Genomic DNA, 17,714 nt, shown 5'->3' with positions numbered 1-17,714 from the left:
TCTTTTTTAATAGTTGAGTAGTAGCTCATTGTGTAGATATATAACACATCTCTATCCACCCATCTTTTGATGGGCACTTAAGTTGTTTCCGGCTTCTTGACTGCAGTGAATAATGAATGCTGCACTGAACATGGAGGTGCAGAGATCTCCCTTCACATTAGTGTCTTCCTATTTTTTGGATTGATACCCACAAGTAGAACAGCACAGCATCTGTCTTGATCAATTCCATCTCCCTCTTTGGAGCAAATGAATAGCTTTGTAGCAGTTCATCTAATGGTATATGTTTGATTTTCTTCTGAGTTTTCTTGAGCTCTGTTTTCATTTTAAAATGTTCTTTTGTTCATTGTATAACTATTTGTGGAATAACTTACTATGTGCTAGGCTCTTGCCAAGAATCAAGTGGCAAACAACCATCCCCTAAGGTCATAGTGTTTATATTGTAGTAATAGGAGAGTTAGTGAAAAATTGGTTTATTCCCCTCCTACCCAATATTTTATTATGAAAGATTTCAAACATACAGAAGTTAAAAGATTGTCTTTTAACCTGATCAGCTGTCAAATGAGTTGAATAGTTAACTTTACTGCCATTAAAGTAGACAAAAGAATGACACAAAGGTGTGAGTCTTTACTGAAATATCCGTGAGAATATTGGTCAAGAAGAATAAACTGAGTGTGCCAGCATGCACAATAAATGACTGGAAATCACAAAAGGTTGAATGAGTGATATGGCATTTGAGCAGAACCTTGTCCCATGGCTTGTTCGGGTTTCTATAGATGGAAAGCTCCTTCTGCCTGGCTGTCAGTCACATCATGGTTTTCCAGCTAGGTCTCTGCTCAGGTGGATTATACTGATGTAGGATTACTGCACATATTGGTTAGCTTTTGCTGAATAACGAACTGTCCAAAAAGTTAGGGGTGTCAGCCACTCTGTGGATCAAGTGAGTGGTCCTTCGGATTTGAACTGATTAGTAGGGACTTGATAGTCCAGTATGGCCCATTCACATGCCTGATTGTTGGCACAGTGTCAGCTGGGACATTGGACAAAGACTTGGTCATGTGCCTTCCCCCACCCAGTGCGGTAGCCTGGGTTTCACGTGATGGTGGATATAGGATTCCCAAAAGCAACTGGAGAGGTGTGTCCCACTCCTCAAGCATGCCCCAAGTCTCTGCTTACTTCATATTTGTTGACGTCCCATTGACCAAGTGAAGTCAAATGGCTAAGCCTAGAGTAAATGTGGCAGAAGATTGTGTACACACCAGAGGGCATAATTTGTTGTTATTTTTACAACCACGGTGTCTCCTCCTAGAATCAGTAATTACCTGTTTTGGGAACTAGTCAGGTGTTTTGGTAGCAGGTGATTCTGAAGCCAGTTAAGGCAGAGTTCCCCTCCTTGGTTAACCCAAGTAGAGATCAGTTGGAAAAGGGTATCAGGTATCAGTTTTCGAGGAATGTGTGCTCACAACTCCCTCTAGTGTTTCCAGTTGCCAGTGCAGCCTGGGAGTTTTTAATTTGACAGCTTTTTAGCAAAAGGGAGACCATTTTTGTATTTATCGTGCCTTGCTACTCAATAGATAGCAGTTTAAAAGTCTGGCTAATCAAAAGCAGTAAAAACACATTCTTAGTACCAGTGCCCGTATATGTAATAAGCTTTTATTCAGAAGCTTGCCCTGCAACTCCAGCTGGCTTATTTGTGAAATCTACAAAACTGTTTTTCCTCTTTTATGTCATATTGTTGATGGAAAATAATCTATAGTGTTAAGTACTAGTTACAGAAGCATCTTCATGGCATATAAGAATCTTCTGAATAGATTTTACAACATACTATATGTATGTGTATGTAATTATGGAAATGAGACTTTAGTGATAAAAATTATGGTATATATTATGTACATAAATATGCATGTAAAAATGCATGTAAAATAAGCAGTTCAAAACTTGTTCATACAAAAGATGAGTTTAACCCCAAAGTTTTTAAAGTTGTTACCTGGAATTTGTAATTGCAACTCCTTTAACTGTAACATCACTCATTCTTTATTCTTTCTTTCTTTTTAGTCTTAGCTTGTTATGTATTCTCACTCCCATCTTTTCAACATCAGAGTCATTGTTACTAAGAAGAATATTGGTTTTCAGAGCATTTAAGATTTTAAGTATTCCATAAGCAACTCTGTCTTTAGGACCACTGACAAAAAGTTGTCTGTCCATGGCTACACTGAGGTGGTTTTGCTGTTTCTCTGAAACCCACACACCCCATCGTAGCATGTTTTGTTTGTGAAATACCATGCAACATTTTCAGGCTACCTTGTCTGGCCCCTAATGATTTGACATTGAAAAGAGGGAGTGTAAATTCTTTCCAGATTTTTCTCAATGTCCATTGAGAAATGTCCACTGGATAGTTCGATCCAAAGGCTATCTTGTTTTAGGATTTAAAAAGGCCCTGAAGCATCTCAGCCAGATTGTAGCATATAAAAGTGTTAATGAATCCAGTGTGGATTTCATCTCAGTGGCTTTTATTATGTGACTGCTAAGAAGGACAAATGAGCCCTAGCTTGTGTTCACTGCAGGCAGCCCAGAGCCCCCAGAGCTCCAGCAGGCGCGGCAGGACCCCATGGGAGCCTCCTGATGGCTGAGACCTCCCAGGGTTCTGCTTGTTAAATGATGCTATAGACCCACTTCCAACTTTTTAGTTGTTTGCTAACAAAATGACATCAGAAAGCCACATATATTAACAAAATATAAGCTATTTGAGATTTCAGGAAAAAGAAAGAAAAGGATGTGAATGGGGTGATAGAGAGGGTTGGCTAAAAGGAAAGCTTCTGGAAATAGGTGATTTTTCTATCTTCTAACATTGTCTCCTGGGAGCTTCTGGTTTTCTAATGGTTTCTGTAAAATCCTACTGGGTTCTTACACGTGTTCTTCACTCATTTTGAGGGCAAATTGAGCCGATTTTGGTCTGTAGAGAAATTACAATGGATAGGAAAGAAGACACGTAGACACCTAGAAAGAAATAGGTCATGTACAAAGAAAATCACTTGCAGGAGAGAAGTGATGGCCTCTTGCCCTGCCCAATTATTTTTTTTAAAGATTTATTTATTTATGCATAAAAGAACTGGGGTACAGGCCAGAGGTGTGGTGGGGGGGTGAGGGAGTTCACCAGAGTGGGGAACAGAACAGGCAAATCGACTGAAATACACTGCTGAGCGGAGCAGAGGGCGAGACAGGAGAAGTCTGCTGCGCCATGTGGGTAGCTCCCTGGCAGGGGATCAAACTCATGCTGCAGAGGCTGCGGACAGCTTCTTAGGTTGCATCTTAACCCCTTGCACCACCAGGGAGGCCCCTTGCCCAGTTATTGGTTAGACTTTTGCTCCTCAGTTGCCTTCTTAACTCAGCTAGATGAAATGGACATTCAGAAAGCTCACAGATCAGGAATGAGGCAGCCCCATCATCATACATTTCCAGAATCTGTCTTCAGATGTGGCCCTAAACCATTTAGGCGGTTCTCAGAGGGCTGGCAGCATGACCCAGCCCCTGCCTTGCTGGCCAGGTGGGACCCCAAGTAAGCACCCCAAGCAGGAGGCTGGGGTCCCGTTGGGAGCTCCAAGAGAAATATTCATACTTGATAGATCAGGCTGAGCATCACTCTTGGATTTTGATTTTGACTCTAGCAGCCCATACTGAGTTTTCTACTAGGGCCTCATGATGGCCTGGAACTTTGTTCTCACTCCGACCATTGGTGCACCCACAAAGCAAGTGGGGCTCTGTGGCCGTTCCTGGGAATATGGGGATATCTGAATTTTCCCAGAGTTCTGTAACATTTCCATGGGCCCCTCCATCACAAGTCAAGTGATTCATTTATTCTCTAGGCACCCGTTGTGTGTGGGAGTGAGGGCCCCTTGGAGGGTGGGGCCATTAGGCGCAGTTGGAGAGTGGGGTTCTGGTGTGGGTTTGAGTCAACCTGTGCAATTCTCGTTGATGTTCTTGGATGGACTCTCTGACTGAGCGTAAATGAAAGTCAAGTTCCAATAAGGGCCTAATTATGTCATGAATGTTTTGTTCAGACTCTTCTAGATGCCTTATGACTTTTTCATATGTCAGCTGTTTCAGTGATCTTTGTTTTATTGGAAAAGTAGAAAGAGAACGAAGCAAGGAGATCTGACTTAGATTTGCTGCTTTTCCACTCGTGGTGCCATGAGTGATTAATCAAGAACAGATGCTCAGATTGCTTTTTTCTGAAATGAAGATTTACATTGTGGGTTCCATCTTTTCTGGAGTCGTCTTATTGCAAAATGTACATCACATAAAATCTATCCCTTTTCATCGTGTGGCTCAGTGGCATTAAGTTCATTCATATCATTGTGTCACCATCACCACCGTCCACCTCCAGAGCATCTCCATCTGCCCAAACTGAAACTCTACACCCACCAAACCAATTTCCCGAGTCTTCGTCTCCTCTCTCCTCCCGCACCCCCACCCCGATTCCCAGGCCTAAGCAAATACTCTTTAGCTCCTTGTCTGAAAGTAAGGCCTGTCACCAGAAATGCCATGAGATACACACCCGAGAGAGGAAGAGCCACGATGAAGAGACAGATTCTTCTTTCCACCCTTCCAGTAAGCCCTTTGTTGAAAACCTGTATGGGGACTTTAACTCTGCTATTCCTTTGTCACTGATTTAGTGAGAACAATCTCCAGGAAGATCTCTTCGACCAGATCTTGGCTGGGAAGCTGGAGTTTCCAGCCCCCTACTGGGATAACATCACAGATTCAGCAAAGGTACTCACGCGGACCTGTTCTGGGGGCTGCATTAGACCTGGGGTGCTCAGCCACCCTGTGGGGCTGTCAGAGATCTCAGTATTGTTCTTTGAATGGGAGGCCCTGTTAGTTATTTACTTGTTTGTCTATCTCTATCGATCTATTTGAGGTAGAACTGGCTTATGACACTGGGTAGGTTTCAGGGGCAACAGCTCTCAGATGTATGTTAATGTGTGTTTTTTAAAGTTCATTCCACGCTATAGTGTCTGAAACTCCTAACCAGAGTCTGAGAACTGGGCTCTCCTCCCAGTTTGTGCACCACCCTTTTCTCTCCCCTAAGCTTTAAATGTTCCTGCTTTTATTTATTCAAGAATGGTGTATTGGACGCCCATCAGAAAATGGGAGTAGACTTGTGGGACTTACTGAATTGCCAGAAGGAAGAATACTGCAGTTTACACTGTGGAATGATGATAATCACCAGAACTCTTAGGAGAGAACATCTTGGTTTAATGTAGATGCAGGAGAGGCCTCTTCTTTCCAAGCCGCTGACACAGCTGTGTCTGCATAATTGCCTGGTGGGCACCGGGAGTGTAGGTGATAATAGCTTTTCTGTTCAAATGACTGAGCAGCTGTGTTGGCTGTTCTTTGAAGTGCTTGGTGCAAACTCAGATTTCTGTGCTTGTGCTGGAATGACCCCTTTCTTCTCTATAGCCGTCTTTATTTCTTTCCAGGAATTAATCAGTCAGATGCTTCAGGTAAATGCTGAAGCCCGATGTACCGCAGGACAGATCCTGAGTCACCCTTGGGTGTCAGTAAGTACCCACATTCCAAGGGAACCAACTTCTGTCTCATCTGTGGCCAAAGGCGTGCAGAGGTCTGTGTTCCAGGGCTGTGGTAGATGCACTGGTGCCGCCACCTTTTTTTTTTTTTTTTTAAAGATTTATTTATTTATTTGTACAAGCACTGGGCACAGTCAGAAGCACGGGAGGGTGAAAGAATTCACCAGAGCCAGAGCGGGGAGCAGAGCAGGCAGAAGGACCGAAGTACACTGCTGAGGGGAGCAGCGGGCGGCAGGAGAGGTCTGCGCGCCATGTGGGACCCTCGCCCGGCAGCTGGGGAATAGAACCGGCGCTGCAGAGGCTGCGGGCAGCTTCACAGCCCAGCACTCAACTGCTGCTCCAACGGGGAGGCCCTGCACTGGTGCCTTCTTAAATGAGCACGTAGCGTGAAGATAGCTCTTTAGGAGACAGCATTTGGCACAGGACCCTGGGATATTTCACCCTGTCCTGTGAGTGTCCTGGGCGAGTCAGTGCCCCTTACTGGCCTTAGTTTCCTCACCTGCAGAGTGAAGGGACTGGCCAGGATGCTGTCTGTGGAGCCTCTGGCATTCCCCTTCTGTGAGTCTGTGGTGTGAGATTTTCAGGATTTGCCCCAAGGTGAACATGTTCCAGACCCTGGTTCCTGTATCTTCCTGGCACATGGTCCCAGGATCCCTCCTGCTGTGGGTGGAAAGGTGGAGACATCCCCCAGGAGCTGGTAGTGGTGTGAGATTCTGGCCTGAGTTCCCCTCTGGACTCGAGGTGCTTCTGGGTCTATGGTAACATGGCCCGCTATGTGGCAGTGGTGAGATGCATTCCCCTCTCTCCAGGAGGCTCCAGGAGAGTGAAGTTTGCTGCCATGCACATCCTGCATCTGGGTTCAGCTTCTCTGGATCCTCATCAGTGGCTTGGCTCTCCGACCAAGTAGCTGAAAGACCACATTCCTTTATGAGCAATAAAGTCTAACAGTTATCAACTGAATTCTTGACATGTTTATTTTGAAGTTTGCACGGGCAGGATCTGCACTACGTTGTGAGGCATTTGTGCCTTGGGGGAGGGTCTCAGAAGCTGAAAGAATGTCCTCCTTTGTGCTATGGAGACCTACTCCCTCTGTCCTCAGCTTGCTGCGGACCTGCAGTAGGGGGCTGTGCAGACACTTTGAAGGCATGAAATGTCTAGTGGCTATTTTTAAAAGGTCATTGTTTCCCTAAGTGTGGTTGAAGTCAGCTCATTTAGGAAGAAGAAGTGGGGAGGGTGTAAAGGAATAGACCAACTAGACTTGATGGAACATCAGTTCTTTAATTCTTTTCTGCAGGATGATGCCTCCCAGGAGAATAATATGCAAGCAGAAGTAACAGGTAAACTCAAACAGCACTTTAACACTGCGCTCCCCAAACAGAACAGCACCACTACCGGGGTGTCCGTTATCATGGTAAGTGGGACGCGGGCTTCTGCTGTGGGAAAGCTCAGTGTCTGGCCTGCCTGCTCAGATGGCGTTTGACTTTTGGAAGTAAACAGCCCAGAGCTTCCCTCACATGGAAGTTGCCACCTTCCATGTTTCTCTTTTCACTTCAAGATGGGCTTGGCACGTGCAGTGCACCTGCTGGCTGACCAGCGTTGAGTGTCGGGGTGGAGGTTGTGCAGGTACCTGCAAGGCAATCTGATGGTGGCCCAGGCACCGGAGCCCTGTGCGTGGCTCCCTTCCGGGCAGCCGTCTCTGCTCTTGTCCCTGCTGCTCATCTGGAGGATTCCCAGGCCTGGGTGGGGCTTACAGCAGAAGGAAGAGACTCCCCTCCTGCCTGCTCAGGGCTTCAAATGCAGATTATACGAGGCAGGAATTAGTCTTGGGAAAGTGGGATTTAAAAAGTCAAGGGTAAACACATGCCAGTAAAAAATAAGGGCTCTGTGACTTTTAAAATACGGGACAATGTAAAGCATCAGTTTTCTCGAGTCGGTGAAATGTTTAGAGAAGTCAGGAATGTTATCCCCGTCATTTTCCAGCCCTCCCTCCTTCCAAAATATGTGCAAAGCAGCTCATTTAAACCCGTAAAAGGAGCAAGTTGAAAGTGTAACATTAAAGTACGTGAAGAAGCATTGAGAAAAGTTTAGCAAAGGGAAAATGATGGTAGGAAGAACAAAGCCAGAAGTAAGGTCAGGATGCCAGCACAGCCGGACGTGGGGCCTTAACTCCTGCCCGGAGCATCCCCACCTGTCAGGGTGCCTGGTTCAGAGCAGCCAGCATCTGGGGCGCGGGCTTCCATTCCGCCCACGGGGGCAGGTTCCTTCTCCAGAGCCGGAGCTCTGGCTAAGCGGCTTCCCAGTCCCGCCCTGAGTAGAGGGGTGTGGGGCTGACGGGGGCCTGGTCCCCCGGGCTCTGTGGAGTCCTAGCAGCACTTCAGGCCAACAGGGAGCCTGATGCCTGTGACGGGCCATCTCATCGCCTGCCACTCTCCCCAGGGCCGCTGCCCCTCTGCAGAGGCTCCATTTGTTTCCCATCCAACCAGAAGGACACTGGCATGTGGTCTGGGAGCCTCACCTAAGACGCAGGGTCTACAGGGACACTGGAGGGAGCCCTTCCCCTTGGGAACTCCAGAAGCTGCGGGGTGTGTGGCGAGCATCTGCCCCAGAGCCGCTGGCCCTGCTCCCCGCTGCCCTCAGGGAGCCGCACTTGTTGGGCCCCTCTGTGTGTCCTCACAGCACCCTCGGTCCTCCCCTGCTGAGAAGTGCTCCCCGCCCCTGGCCTTCCCCAGACAGGGCTTGCAGGGCCTCTTGACATGTTGCAGGACTGGGGATGCTCTGTGCCAGAGCGATGGGGAGGCGCTCGAGGTGTGGTTTTCCTAGAGTCTCAGCAGTGTCTTGCTGAAAGCCTGGGAACAGCAGCGCTGTCACAGGATTGCGGCCAAAACGCTTTGAGAAGAACCATCTTGATGAAACCAACAGCATAACGTTTTCAAGCAATTCAAGGAGGAGAGTGAGCGCCGATGGTTGGGGTCAGGAGTCCTGGCCTTGCTCGTTGCAAGGCAGCTTCTAGGAAAAATGAGGGGGAAAAAAAAAACACATAAAAATTGGCACACTGGAAATAATGAAAGACCTGAAAGACCTTAAGAGTGATTTTCTAGAATGTAAATTTGATAACTGTGTTAGGCGAGCTTCAGTCTCCTGGAGGGGACACCCTTCCATGGGGATGGCCTGGGGCTCTGTCATCTCAGGACCCAGATAGGAGTCGATTGCCCAGGACCTGTGAGTGGCCACGGTTCTGGAACAATCCAGCCCTTGTCCCTGTGACCCAGAAAAGGTTCTGTTCTGGATAAAGGTTCTGTTGAGAGCCCCTCAGCCGAAACCTATGCTGTACAATTTCCAAATGGCATTTTCCCACGTGCTGATGGAGTGCAGCCGTCAAATTGCAGACCCTGGAGCTTCACCTGGATGTTTGTGTGAATGAGCACCCTGTACCGTGTGTAATTCCTGCGGTGACCGTGAGCGTCGTGTGTGCACATGTATGTTCAGTTGTCGTTTTGAGCATGTTGCCAGGGTCCCGTCTAACCCATGTTACCTACACAACTCTGCAGGTTGTTAGCTCCGAGCAACTGCTGAGTGAGATTATCACCTTCAGTACCTACAGGAGAGATCAGTAAAGCTTGTCTCTGGAGGTACCAATCTCAGTGGCCAAAAAAGGGGGCCTGTGAATTTCGGCCTGTCGTAAAAGCAGCGGTGAGGAGAAGGCCTCTTTGGGGGTGCGCTAATCCTCACCCCACAGAGGACCTGGCCCCGGGCATGGTTGTGTGGGGGTAGCTTGCGTGCCATGCTTCCGTGTCGTCCCATCCACTCCATCGTGGTCTGTGTCTGTGTCCTTCCCCTGGGAACAGTTTTAAGTGTTTTTTATATTGAAAACAATTCACCACACAATGGCTCTCCCTGGCATGCGTGTCCTCTTCACTGGAGTGTGCGAGGCAGCCGTGGTTCCTGCAGATACTAATAGTAGCGGGAATGATGGGACTTCGTCCTGAGGTGGGGTCCTCAGAGGACATTTCTGTACCTTACAGCAGGTGTCCACCTGCTCCTCTGCTGGGCTTTCCTCTGCCCCCCGAGCAGCGCCCCGAGCTCCGGCGAGACAGGCCAGGAGCCTTGAGTAACGGTGAAAGAAAAGTTGATGTTATTGTCTGCGTTTTGTTTGGCAGTTTGATTTGACAGCTTGAGAGACTTCAGAGGTTCACTCTTTACCCAGTTGAGACTGTGGGGACCCGAAAGCAGGACGCTGGTATTCAAACACACTCGCTTCCTTCCAGCAGCTTCTAATTCTCCACCCCTCTGAAATCTGCATGCTCAGGGGCTGCCGCCAGCGCCCAGCCCTCAGCTTCTCACCGGGGCAGGCCTCCTGCACCTGCTCACACCCCCGTTAGCCGGCCAGGACCGCCCTCAGGAGACCTGACCTGCACTGATGTTAGAACTTCTCAGCTTGCCCCTGACCTTCCTCCCCAGATGGCAGCTCGGGTCGTCCTGCCAAGTGCTGTTTCGGGCCCCGGGAAAAGGCCTCTCTCTGAACGACACCATGACATAGGTGCCCGCGGGGGCTCTTGTTCTGTCTCCAACTGGGTGTCTCGGGGTGCGGGCCCCGCCAGCGGCGGCCGGCGAGGCTTCGGGGTAGAGAGGGTTACACTGGAGCAGCTTCTGGGTTCCAGCAGGCCTGTGGTTTTGGGCGTGTCTAGCATTTTCGGGCTCCCCCTTAGCATCGCTAAGGAAGGACAGCGCCCCGCAGGGGACTCGGCCTCCCGGCGGGCTGCTCCAGCCGCGGCCCCAGAAGAGGCCACCTTGTGGCGGGAGCGGGAACAGGAGAGGCCCGGCTTCCCCTGCTCCGTCCCAGCCTGAGGAGGGGTGAATTCCAAGAGGTCTCCCCCTCTCGGGGGCGGTGCTGCTTTCATGGGGGACATGGGGGGGGTGCCTGGGGCTGAATTGAGATAGACAAAACTGTTTCGATCACGTTGCTTCTGTTGAAAGTAAGTCCAGTTTCTGTCCCCGCTTCTCTCCTCCCTCCTCCTGCCTCTCGCCGCCTGCATTGCTTCCCCCTGGCTAGGGCCAAGGCCATGGTATGTACTAACGCTGCACCGCTCTGTTCTGCGCACAGCCCTCTTCTCTCCCGGGAAGAGAAAAGGAGAAATAACGGGGTGCCGGCTGCTTCTGCGGTCGTGATCTCGCGGCAGGGCCCGGGCGGTGGGGGGGGGGGCAGCCCCTGTGCAGAGGAGCCGGGAGGGTGTGGGAAGGTGAGGCCGACATCCCCAAGGGGCGGCTCCACAGCTAGTGCTTCCCCGTAGCTGAGGTGTCCTTGGCAGCCCCTGAATATTCCCCCTGAGCCGGGAAGGGCCAGCGGAGCCAGGCTTGCACGACTGACACCCAGTGCCCGGGAGGCAATCCCAGGACCCTCAGAAAGCCCTGGGGGCACTTGATCCTCCCAGCTGCTGCTTTATTTTAGTCAGAATGAAAGAACTGCAGAGCCTTTCTCCTCGGGCAGCCCCGGTCACTGCCCTTGAGCTCTAGGTGCCTGAGCCCCGAAGCGTCCCCACCCTGGGGGAGCCCTGTGGGCCCCAGGCACAGCTTAGCTTGGGTGGGAGAAGAACCAGGCCCCCTCCTAGTCCAGGGCGAGGGGGCGGTCCTCGCTCCCAAGGAGCCCCCCACACTGAAAACGGGGGTGCAGGGGTGGGATAAAGTAAAGCCACACAGGAGAAAAGCAGGTGAGAAGATCAGGGAGGTTCTAGAAAAAAATGGCAGGCTGCACCCTCAAATTCCTGGTGCTCTTAAAGATTATGCAGCCATTTGGGGTGTAAGGGGGTCACTGACTACAGGCTGTGCCCAGAGTAGCTTTTCAGGCTGCGCTGGAGACTTGAGAAAACTTCCCGCCTCCATCCTGCTGCAGCCGGAGGGCTCGGGGTTCTTCCAGGCCAGGCTGGTGGCCGGGGCGCCCCCCGAAGCTAGGAGCCCCCCAGCTGGAGAAGAGGCCCCGGGCAGCCGGGGCCTCTGGGCAGACTCGGGTCCAGGGAAGCCGCAGTGATTTCTCCTCTTCTGTTTCTGGCCCCTGCATGCTCGCGGGGGGCGCGCTGGCCGGGCGCGCTGGCCGCGGCTGACGTGTGGTCTCCCCTGCTCTCTCCCCAGAACACGGCTCTAGATAAGGAGGGGCAGATTTTCTGCAGCAAACCCTGTGCGGACGGCAGCCGGCCTGGGACGGAGCCCACCTGTCCAGTCCCTCCCGCCGCGGAGGCGCCCCCGGCGGCCGGGCCCCCATCCCCTGCTGCCCTCGGCCCTCCCGCGCCCGCGGGCAGGGAGCAGGCCGGGACCTGGCGCCGCCACCGTGACTGAGCCCCGCGGCCGGCCTCAGGGTCCCCCTCGCCGAGGGCCGCGTCCTGCTGCTGGCCCGAGTTTCCCGCGCCCCCGGGGCCCCCGGGGACAGCGCCGGGCCGGCCCCTGGAGGCGGCCCGGGCAGGGTCCTCTTGGGGCCGGCTGTTCGGAGGGGCTCGCGCTAGATCATCTGTGTTTTCCTTTCGACGGACGTGTGACCGCATCACCCGGAGAATGTGCGACTTTTATCCCGCATCGAATGCGTTTTTATAGAAACACTTTGGATGAAGCAAGACTTCTCCCTGATTTCAGTCAACTCGGGGTGCGCCCTCTTTTCTTACAACGGAATTAGAACTGCACCGGCCCCACTGGGGGTGCTCGGTGCGAGCAGAGCGTGGCGCCCTCCCTGCTGCCACCGGTGGACTCCTCTCGCCAGGAGGACGTGCGCACGGGAAGACACTGGGGCCTCGGACACTGACTTCGGCCCTGAGGTGCTTTCAGGGGCCCGATGGGGGCCCCGCCCTGCAGCTTGGGGTGCTGGGCGCTCTCACCACAGCACTGGGTATTTATTTGTGCACAGACCCCAGGGAGGGTCGCGTTCTCCCCTGGACGCGGTGCAGCCCCCCGCTCTCCCCATGTATGTACTAGGAAATGCTCATGACGTCGTCCTGCGGGGTGTTCGAGGACAGGCCTGGCCCACGCGCACCTGCAGGCTCCGCGCGCCTCTCCGGGGCCCGCGCCCGCCAAGCGGGGTGACCACAGGCCCCAGGGAGCAGCGGGCGCCGGGCTCCTTGCAGCGCGGGCTGCTCACCTGCAGCGGAGCAGGAACCGCCGAGGACGGCTGGGGCGCAGCGAGGAGCGGCGGGCACGGTGCCCCGACCCCCTGTCACTGACCTTCTGGAAGGCTGCTGGCAGCTCTTCCGCCCCCCGCACCCCGCTCTTTTTAACGACTGTACATAGCCCGTGTATGTTTCCTTTCCTGCTCATCCTCGGCCCTGGCGGGCCTGTAGTTCCTCTCATGTTAGCGCTCTGCCTTCACCAGTGTACCCCCCTGCAATAAACTCCTCTGGAGAAGCACGGGCGTGGGGGGCTCGGTTCCTTTGCTTGGCGGGCACGTGGCTGCAGCGCTGCTCCTGGGCCCAGGGCGTGGGGGGGCACGGGGGAGGCTGGGGAGGGAGCTTGCTCCAGGCGCTGATGCTCGCGAACAGCGCGCGGGAACGAAGAGGAATTATCAGGGAATCTCGGCAACCAAGGACGGGGGGCTGGGACTCAGAGGAAAGTGGGGCGTCTGTCCCCCTCTGGGTCCGTCTCCCTCTCTGCGCTCGCCCCGTGTGTCCTCTGCTGTGTTCAGTGTGTGTGGCTTTGGGCTTCTCTCCCTCCGCCTGCCCGTGGTGCTGGCCCCGCCGGGGGCAGCGTCTGTGCCCGGCTCCTCCCAGCTGTGCGGCGCCAGGGCTGGAAACCATCTCCGGGGCTCTGGATTTTTGTCCACCTTGTGGAGGGAGCGAGGTGCTGCTAGCTCGGTGGCCCCTTGGATGGCCCGGAACATGGGGGGCAGGAATCCTGGGGACCGGAGGGCACATGAGCCTCGCAGCTCTTTCAGTCCCACGCACTCCGAGAGGGGGTGTGTGTGTGTGTGTGTGTGTGTGTGTGTGTGTGGGTGTGTGTGTGTGTGGTAGGAGCCGGCCAAGGAGCCAGGGGACCGCCGGGCGTAGGAGTGCTGAGGAGCAGAGCCGCGATGCAGCTTGAGGTTCTGACTCCAGAGCTGGCATTCTTCGCAGGCGCCCACGCCTGCCATGGAGCGCTCATCTCCCGCGGGGCCCAAAATAAAGGCTTTGACACGAGCAAACTGTCCATTCACCTGCGCCTTGACGGAGCGGTCCCTGGGCGCTTGTTCTGGGCTCACAATCAACATTCAGCGCAGGTCTGTGCCCCTGGCTGGCGCCTCTGACCCGGCCCGGTGAGGAAGGGGGGCGCCCCGATGGTGCGCGCCGCTTCAGCCGGGCTCCCTGTCTGGAGAAACTGCCCTTGAAAAGGGGTAGACGCGGGGCGACCCGCTGAAGCCGTCCCGGCGGCCGCTGCCCCAGCGCTTGAACCCGGAATCGGGGTGTGTGTCTCTCGAGAAAGGCCGCTGGGGGCGAGGACATGGAAAACGGGGCTCGGAAGCCTCGGACAGAGCGTCGGCAGAATCTGCTCCTGGGTAGAAGGTGACCGGGAGTGAAGTGTCGCTGCCTGAGGTGGACTTGGACGAGGATGTGTCCTCCCAGGAGCGCCGCGCCAGCCTTGCGGGTTAAAGAGAAGTGCAAAGGAACAGGTGGAACGAGCGCTATAGTGTATTCGCCTCAGTGTACCTGAGACACCTGACTTCACAGACAGTAGAAAAGTGACTGTGATATTTTCCACGCGGGGCTGCGCATGTGCCGGACGCTGGCAGCAGAGCTCAGGCTGGACGGGGCACGTGGACGGCCACCTGCCTCCCGGACAGCGCTGAAGAAAGGCCACAGGTCGGTCGTCGTCTTTATTTACACGACGTGAATCCGGGCTGAATGTTGCTCAGCCCTGGTTTAAAGGGGTGGACGGGGCTACGGCAATCCCGGCGTGGTGGAACTCTGCCCCAGAACGCGGTACCACAGTGTGGCATCCTGGGACCTGACTGCAAGCCTGCCCAGGCCTCGCACGCACAGCTTCGTGTGACAGAGCCGAGGGAGGATGCAGCTGCCGCCAGGCCCTTTCTTGAGAGGCTCCCACAGATCTTGGGCAGCACAGGCCGAGCCCTTCTGGGGGGGCCGTGCAGACAAAGCCAGGGTCCTCCAAGGGGGTAGGTGCGTGGGGAGGGGGCTCGAAGCCTGGCCTGCATGGACTGGCTGGTGTGAGGGGCCCAGCTGCAGACTGTCTCTGGCTGTGTGAGAACCGTCTTGGGGGGGGGGGGTGCAGGCTGCTTTTCGTCGCTCTGGGTGGGGCCCCGAGCAAGGGCAGGGGGGAGGCACAGAGGATCAGCTCTGACAGGTGCGTGCAGGGTCGGCGTCACGGCGGTCAGGCACGGGCCTGGCTGCTTCCAAAGCAGTCATCTGGGTTTGGGAAATGCTCAGATGCCAACTGAGCACCCCAAGACTCCAGGGCATTTCCTCCATCGGATTTGAGCCACACCACGGTCCCGAGGGAGAGGTGTGGAAAGCCCGGCTGGAGAAGACTCGGCCAGAGCTGCGGGGCTGGGACGGCTGCGCCCCTCCAGGTAGCCAGCGAGGCTCCAGGGGGGACGGGGTGGGGGAGGCGCCTGCCCCGTGGGAGAAGATGAAGATGAAGAGGTTGCGGGCCCGGGGGTGGGGGTGAGTCTGCTAGAGGAAGACAGTGGCGTCTCCACAGGGCGGGGGTGTGCGACTGTGGCTCATCTTGGCCGGTGGATTTCATCCTCGGCTGAGGATGCGGCTGTCCGGGCGGCGGAGGGGAAGGAACGTGAGAGGTCATTTGCCGCGGTCGTGCCTCTGGGCCGAGCTGGGCACCCGGGCCTCTGGGGCGGCGAGGCTGCCTCCAGCCTGGGGTTGGGGCTGGGGGGCCGAGCGCCTGTCTGGGCCCAGGTGGAAGCCAGGTTCGGCGAATGTATTTACATCAAAGCTGCAGAGCAGCCCACTTCTTCCTGCCGGGGGCGAGGACATCCCTAGCCGGCCCGGATCCTGGTTTTGGCAAAGAAAAATCCTCCTGCACTTGAGACAGAAAAGTAATTCCCTTCCTGTTCTGGCAACGGCTGCGGAGGTCCTGGAGCCCGCGCGATGCCGGAGCCGGCGCAGAGCCCGGGCGCCTGGGAAGGAGCTCGGCTCAAGGCCACACACCCTCGGTGTCCGAGCGGACGCCGGGCTCGCCCTGGGCTGGCACACTCGGCCTTTCCCCTCCGCAGCGCGGGGGAGGCGAGGGGCGGCCTGGCCCCAGCGGTCTCGGGCTTCTGAGTCCCACAGCGCCGGGGCCAGAACCACCCGGGGCTGCGACTTTCCTCACTGTTGCAGGCCGGAGGGCTCTTTCCACGGCCCGAGAGGACTGGAAGGAAATCTTCAAATGACCCTTCCTTACTCAGGTGCTACTTTAGGTCCTTTTCCTTCCTGTTGACAACCAGGCGGCCACCGCCAAGCTCCGTCGCTTTCCCGGCGCGGCAGCCCCTGACGCCCGAGGGTTGATTCCCTTCCTGACAGGTGACGCGACCCCCGAGGGTGGCAGAGGCGTCCGTCCTTGAGAGAGAAAACCCTTCCCTTCGGGGGCTGCGGGGCAGCCCCGGCCCAGCGGGCGCAGGTGCTGACTGGCCCCGTGGCAGCAGACGTGAGGGGGAGTCCCTCGTCCTGCCGGTGTGGACGGGTGTCGTCCTGGCGCCGGGAGGCCTGAGGCCTGGCCGCCCCGCCGGGCCCTGCCAACCGCTGAACTAAAGACACTTGTGCTTTCTGGATGCAGGTGGCACCTGAGTCACCGTCCGTGTTCTCGGGCAGCGGGGAGAGCGGGACGGACCAGGGTGGGGCCCGGCCAGGCTCAGTTGGCAGGGCCAGGGGCTCCTGAACCACGTGCAGTAAACGCGCCCCCAGGTGCCGAGGGGAAACGGCTCCTTGAAATTCCCATGCGGGTGGATCCAAACTCGAGCTGCTCCCATCCAGCTGTGTCAGCTGAGACGGGTGCCGTGGGAGTCCGACGTCTCCTGTAAACTTAGCTCGCAGCTGGCTCCCCACTCAGTGCAGACGGGCAGGGAGGACACGTGGCGATGCCAGTGCGGGTGCTGCGGCCGTGCCCCTGGCTGGGTTCTGCCCTGGAGCTGCAGGGGCGTGGGCGGGCAGGTTGTCCGTCGCCACTGGCCGCCTTCCCACAGCTGCTCCCGGCCCCCGTCCTCTGCGCTGTGAGTAGACCCAAGTGTCTCGTTATTTCAAAGGGCAACCGTGCTCCTTTTGTTTTAATTTTTTATTTATACAAGAGCCGGGGTACAGGCCAGAGACGTGGAGGCTGAGAGGATTCACCAGAGAGCAGGGAGCAGAACAGGCAGACAGACCGAAAGCACTGCTGAGGGGAGCAGCGGGCACGACAGGTCTGCCGCGCCATGTGGGCATCTCCCCGGCTGGCCGGGAATCGAACCCGCGCTGCAGAGGCTGCGGACAGCTTCACACACAGCGCTGCGCCCAACCCGCTGTGCCACCGGGGCGGCCCCCACAGTGCGCCTTCTTATTGACTTCATTAGAACATTTGTTGAGGGGGGGGTGCTCTGGGGATAAGCTCCTCCTCTGGGAGTGAATGGTTCACCTGTGTGCCGGCCAGGTTTCATGTTCTTGTTCTCCGAGTGCTCAAGCTTCCTCGCTGAGCCCTGGCAGCACTTCCTGAATTCCAGAGCCCCCAGAGCAGGGCGGTGATGTTTCGGCAGGAACCAGTACTGTCGGGGAGCAGAACCTCACCCCCGAGGAGGGGCCTGGGCGCCGGCGGTGAATCCCGCGGCTGTGACCCGCACACGGCCCGGAGCCGCGTCTGCTCGCTGAAGGTGCTGCCGGGTTTCCTGTCTGTCGTGGGTCACCCAGTCCCCCCCAGCACCTCCCCTTTCCTCGTGGGTTCCCATTCCCGTGAAGGAATGCTTTTGTTTCAAGGAGTTAAAATCGGACAAAGCAAGGAGTGTTGAGGACACCCTCGCTGAACAGACTGTCTGAGGACGAGGCCCGTGTTGAGAGCAGCTGTGTTTGTTTTACGGGCGTCACTTCTCTCGGATTTCGGCTCCTGTGCCGTAGCCGGGCGTTGTGACACCTAAAGAGGCAGTGGAGAGACCGGTGTTCTCTTTAGGTTCCCAGGGGAAACTGCTTTTTTTCCTTCGATTTT

General features: G+C 55.3%; 1 protein-coding gene across 8 annotated transcripts in view; it reads left to right on the top strand.

Moving 5' to 3' along the window:
- DCLK2 (doublecortin like kinase 2) overlaps nucleotides 1-17,714 on the top strand; it is a 135,925-nt gene that overhangs the window by 113,286 nt on the left and 4,925 nt on the right. For 3 of the 8 annotated variants that reach the window (XM_037497453.1, XM_037497452.1, XM_037497448.1), the window contains 4 exons: nucleotides 4,671-4,767; nucleotides 5,478-5,558; nucleotides 6,880-6,996; nucleotides 11,709-11,912. In XM_037497453.1, coding sequence (XP_037353350.1) covers nucleotides 4,671-4,767; nucleotides 5,478-5,558; nucleotides 6,880-6,996; nucleotides 11,709-11,912 — 499 coding nt within the window. Of the gene's footprint in view, nucleotides 1-4,670; nucleotides 4,768-5,477; nucleotides 5,559-6,879; nucleotides 9,823-11,708; nucleotides 11,913-17,714 lie in introns of those variants that run through there. The other 5 variants (XR_005122631.2, XR_008550043.1, XM_037497451.2 and 2 more) reach the window with 3 other exon arrangements.

The sequence above is a fragment of the Talpa occidentalis genome, unplaced genomic scaffold (assembly GCF_014898055.3).
Source record: "Talpa occidentalis isolate TD23 unplaced genomic scaffold, MPIMG_talOcc4v2.1 talOcc4.8, whole genome shotgun sequence".
In the NCBI taxonomy this organism is placed as follows: Eukaryota; Metazoa; Chordata; class Mammalia; order Eulipotyphla; family Talpidae; genus Talpa; species Talpa occidentalis.
This window is presented reverse-complemented; position numbering and strand designations above follow the sequence as displayed.